Source organism: Bidens hawaiensis, unplaced genomic scaffold (genome assembly GCF_021521415.1).
Source record: "Bidens hawaiensis isolate Kalapana, Puna unplaced genomic scaffold, B.hawaiensis_p1.1 tig00010056_1, whole genome shotgun sequence".
NCBI classification, from domain to species: Eukaryota; Viridiplantae; Streptophyta; class Magnoliopsida; order Asterales; family Asteraceae; genus Bidens; species Bidens hawaiensis.
In genome coordinates, this window is record NW_027491759.1 from 347,457 (window position 1) to 352,319 (window position 4,863).

At 37.0% G+C, this 4,863-nt stretch overlaps 1 protein-coding gene across 1 annotated transcript; it reads right to left on the minus strand.

Annotated features, from left to right (window-relative positions):
* Window positions 1-440: 440 nt before the first annotated feature.
* On the minus strand, window positions 441-4,359 carry LOC143534047 (uncharacterized protein At3g49055-like). The gene is made up of 6 exons (XM_077028648.1): window positions 3,595-4,359; window positions 2,014-2,712; window positions 1,846-1,922; window positions 1,654-1,765; window positions 1,088-1,204; window positions 441-1,020 (listed from the first exon to the last, which is right to left on the minus strand). Exons 1-6 carry the CDS (start codon window positions 4,357-4,359, stop codon window positions 670-672), a joined length of 2,121 nt encoding a protein of 706 aa, XP_076884763.1. The 3' UTR covers window positions 441-669.
* Window positions 4,360-4,863: the final 504 nt, after the last annotated feature.

Consider the following 4,863-nt stretch of genomic DNA (forward strand, 5'->3'; position numbering starts at 1 on the left):
TAGATTTAGAAGTAGAATTTGAGGCTGTGTTATCTTAAAAATACGTTTATCTAATTTAGTCGACTTATTGATTTTATAATGCTATATGTTTGTTTCAATTTCAAAAGCACCTAAATAGATTCGGATTTGGTGATGATGCTGGTATAATAAGACTAAATCGGCGTTTTTATCACCCTTATCAAGAATATGCCCGCAAGCCACTGCGTATTAGCATAAACAATCTTGGGACGAGTCAACAATAAGTTAATGCATTGCAAAAGATCCAATAAGTAACAATGTTATGACAAATAAAGACAATCATCAATGAAAGCATCCTAAATACCAAGAAAATAGTTCAAAATGCTAAAGCCCGCGGGTGCAATCGACAAATTTCACCAGCCACATATTGATATACAAGTATATAACAAGGCAACTGATAAATAACAACATAAATCATTAGAAAATTTAATTGCAAGTCATTTACAACGAGCGTGCAACTCACTGTATGTCAACGCCTTTTGTAGTTTTGTGTAAGTAAAAAAAACATCAATAATTACACACTTTGATGGAAACCTAAAGTTTCAAATGTTCAAACTCAACAGGTTGATCACAAACTCTATAAAAAAAGTAAAAATTTATAACTTATAGTGTATGGATTCAAAAGAAAACTGACCATAAACATGAATGTTATCATAGAAGAGGTTCAGAAAGCTCCATTTCATTAGAAGTGTGTTGGTGCGTGTCCAGCTGGCGAGGTCCTATCGGGTCCAAACCGAGCCACTGCCAAGGCCAGCATATGTATCTAGGCCTTTTTCCGTTTATTAAGCCTTTTCGTCCATCCAGTTCTTCAAGTTGACTAGTCAACTCTTCTACTCTTTCCCTCAAACGAGCAGCCCTCGTGTCTGCTAATTTTAATGATGATTCAGCCGCGTCTCTTGCTGATATGGCAGCAGCTGCTGTTTCTTCTTTGAATTTGAGCTTTTTTTCTGATTTTGTTATGGATTGTTTTGCTTCTTCCAGTTCTTGGCGTATGGTATTTAGCTGTATAGAATAATCAACGGATGAAATCATGAACGTACACATAACAGGAAACTAACTGTAACCATACTTTTGAAACATAATCTTTTTCAACTGCTTTGCCTGCTGCGGCTTCTTCCTGTGCTGCCACTTTCCATCTCGTTATTTCCTCTTCGGCTGCAGCGATATCCATCATAAGCCCTTCAACCTACACCACACAAAAGACAATATATAACCACATATACATACATACATAACCACACACACACACACACACACACATATATATAGGATGAGGTTCATTTCAGAACTCCAAAATAATTTGAGAACTTTAAGAACTCTTAACAACTAACCATTTTTTTTTATATATATTAATATTAATTAGGGGTAGTTTTGTCACTTATTACATGTAAATATGTAATTTTTTTATTACAATTATGGAAATTAGTTTTTACACGTAATTTATTTTACGCATATGTGAAGTGTGAACTTGTGATTACATATATGTAATCACAAATTTATATATAATAAATGATAAAATTAATTTCAAATAATATTAATTATATAAAATAATTGGTTGTTTGGAGTTCTTAAATTCTGTTGAGTTCTGAAATACACACACACACACACACACATTCACAAGATTTTGTAACTCACATTTTCATTTGCAACTCTCTCTTTTTCTTCGAGTTCCTCTAGCTTTTGTTTACTTTGCAGAAGCTCTTTAGCTTGAGCTTCAACACGTTCGTTCAGTAAACTTGACTCTGCCCTTGATTACAAGTAGCATCCAAACTCAACCACAGTTAGCAAATATCTGAATGTTATAAAAGGTTATAATTAGATAAATACCTTAATTCATCAACAGTATGTTGCAGTTCAATTATCTCAGTCTGAGACTGTTTTATAATGTTCTCGAGAGCACCAGCCTGCATATTATTTGATAACCATAGAAACCAAAATAACTTATTTTGGAAATGTAAAAGTTGTGTATGAGAAACAAATGCATAAAACACGCACCAAAGTAGATATTTCATCATCATCTAACTCAAAGTTACCATCTTTATTACTTGAAACTGACTTTTCATTCCCGGTATGATTACCAAACCTATAATTAATCCCAGAATCCCTTAATCCTTTTTCTGCTACTTTAAACAGCTCATTCGTCTTTGAAGACGGATCAGCCGACATTCTTCTTGACAAAGCACTCCTTAATAAAGAACCAATATGCTCTTTCTCTCTTATTAACCGAGTAACTGTTTCATTTAAAGTTTTAACTTCCTGACTTCTTTCAGCAACCAAATCCTTCGTTTTGTCCAAAGCCATTGAAGTTAACTCATTTACGCTCTCCAATCCTGCTAAAGAAGCTCGTATGTTCTCTTCCAAATCCGTTTCTTGTGGAAGAAACAATGAATCCGATAAATCTGATTTCTTGTTGCCATCAATCACCTTAATAACCTCACAAATCTGGTCATGTATCTTTGAAACATGACTCAGTTGATCAACCAGTAGTGGCCTTTGTGCATCCATTCGTGACTCCAAAATCCTTAATTTGTTACCATAATCACTCACTAAATCCTGCTTCTGATTCAACTCTGTTTCCAATTCTGTCATCGTCTCACCTTTCTCATTATTTAATTTCTCTAACCGTTCAACAACCGAAGTTTGCTTTGCCACCTCATCTCTAAGGCCACTTATTGTAGCTTCAAGCTCTGATACCTTATTAGACACAACGTAATAAGACAAATGATAGATGTGGCATTACGCTAATATGGGTTGAAATATAATCCTATCTCTTGTACAATACAACCCCTAATTACAATAATCAATATACAAAATTAGGCCTGTAAACGAACCGAATGTTCATGAACTAGAACTGTTCGGTGAACGTTCACATACGTTTTCTTCATTCATTGATGTATGAATGTGAACGTTCGCATATTTTCGTTTATTATATTTGTACGTTTAGGTTATAATAAATAGATAAGTAGTTATATTTACTAATCATGATGGATATTTTGATTGAATCATAAAAACATAAACCACCAGCTTTATGTGTTTTTGGATAAATTGCGATGCATCGAACTTGTTAGTTTATGTTTGGTCAATCATAATCATGCTCGTTTGTGTTCGATTATGCTTGTTTAGTTATGTTTGTTTACATTCGCAAACTGTTCGTTTAGGTTATACACAACCGAACACAAACACGCCCATTTTCTTAACGAACAAACATGAACAAAAAAATTCGTTCAATTATATGATCATGTCCGATGTCCGTGTCCGGTCCAAGTTAAATAAACGTACACAGACATGCCTACGTTCGTGTTCGTTTACAGTCCTACACAAATTACGATTACACTTTCGTTTAGGTTATAACTACTACTAATGTATTTATTAAAACTTAAATAAACGAACACAAATTTATGTTCGTTTATGTCTTTTCATTTATGTTCGTTCACATTCGTGAACTGTTTGTCTAGGTTTTAATCGAACGAACACAAACATGAACAAAAAAACTTGTTCAACTACATGTTAAATGAACGAACACGAACATGCCCCCGTTCGTGCTCGTTCGGCTCATTTACAAGCATATTACCGTACCTCAATCGCAATCTCGTAATTCCTCTGCTCCATTTGCTCCCTAACGCCATCCCGAGCCTTCGTTACCAACTCAACTTGCTTCACCAACTCCTCAACAATCTCATTAGTCCTCTTAATCACTCCGTAAGCCACAGCAGGCAATCCAGTATACTTCTCTGACCTTGGCAACCCTCCACCACTAAAGTTCCTAAACCGGTTCACCTTCCCGAATATTTTATCGATCCCGGTCACTAACATCTGCGCCGCGACCCCTATCTCCGACCTCGTTCCCTCCCTAGCCTTCACACACTCCTCTAATTCCTTCACTGCTTCCTCTTTCTCCTTCACTGTTGCCGCCAACTCCTTCGATACCTCGTCTCGTTGGCGCGAACACTCGTCTCGCTTCCTGATCGCTTCGTGCGCGAGCGCCTTCAGCCGGTTGAATGAAACCTGTAGCTCGGATTCGGATCTCTCGAGCTCCTCACGTGCGTGACGTTCACGCGCCAGCTCGGCAGCTAGTCCGCGAAACCGCTCGATCATCGGATCGCGCGACGTGTCGTCAGTAACCGACGACACGTCATCAGTTCCCGCCAATTCCTTCAACAACTTCTCGAGTTCCTCACGCGCGTGACGTTCACGCGCCAGCTCGGAAGCGAGCGCGCGAAATCTATCGATCGGTACATGTGACACGTCAGCTGTTCCGATAACAACCGGAACTGGAGGATTGTTGTATTCTTCTTCTTCTACGTCACTCAATACGGCGTCGTTATGGTCTCCGTCAGCCATAGGAGGCAAAAAATGAGGTCAAAAGTTAACAATTAGGTTAAATTAACGCAAATTGATCGATTAATTGCAGATGTTTTCAAATAATTGAAGTGTGATCGAATGTATTGTGCAGATTTGTGAGGATCCGATTGAATAAATGGAGATTAAGTGTGATGATTTGTTAATGGTTAGGGTTTAACTGTTAATAATAATAATAATAATAATATTGGGGATAACGAAGTGGAAGAAAGATGACGGAATGAAGAAGAAGACGAAGAAGAAGAATTTGGAGTTTACCAAACAAAAAGCATCTTCTAAAATGGAGCAGAGTTGCACCCAGTCATACGCTATATAATTAAATAACACCTAATATTTTGTTTGAAGCTAGCAAACAAGACCGTCCTGTTAAGCCGGAAAGTCTTCTCAAATAAAAAAAATTGATTTGGTTTCCGAGCTAAATATCGTAGTTCTCGAACGAACAACTAAACGGATTCTTCGTGGAAATACGATTTGAAATCGAAAATT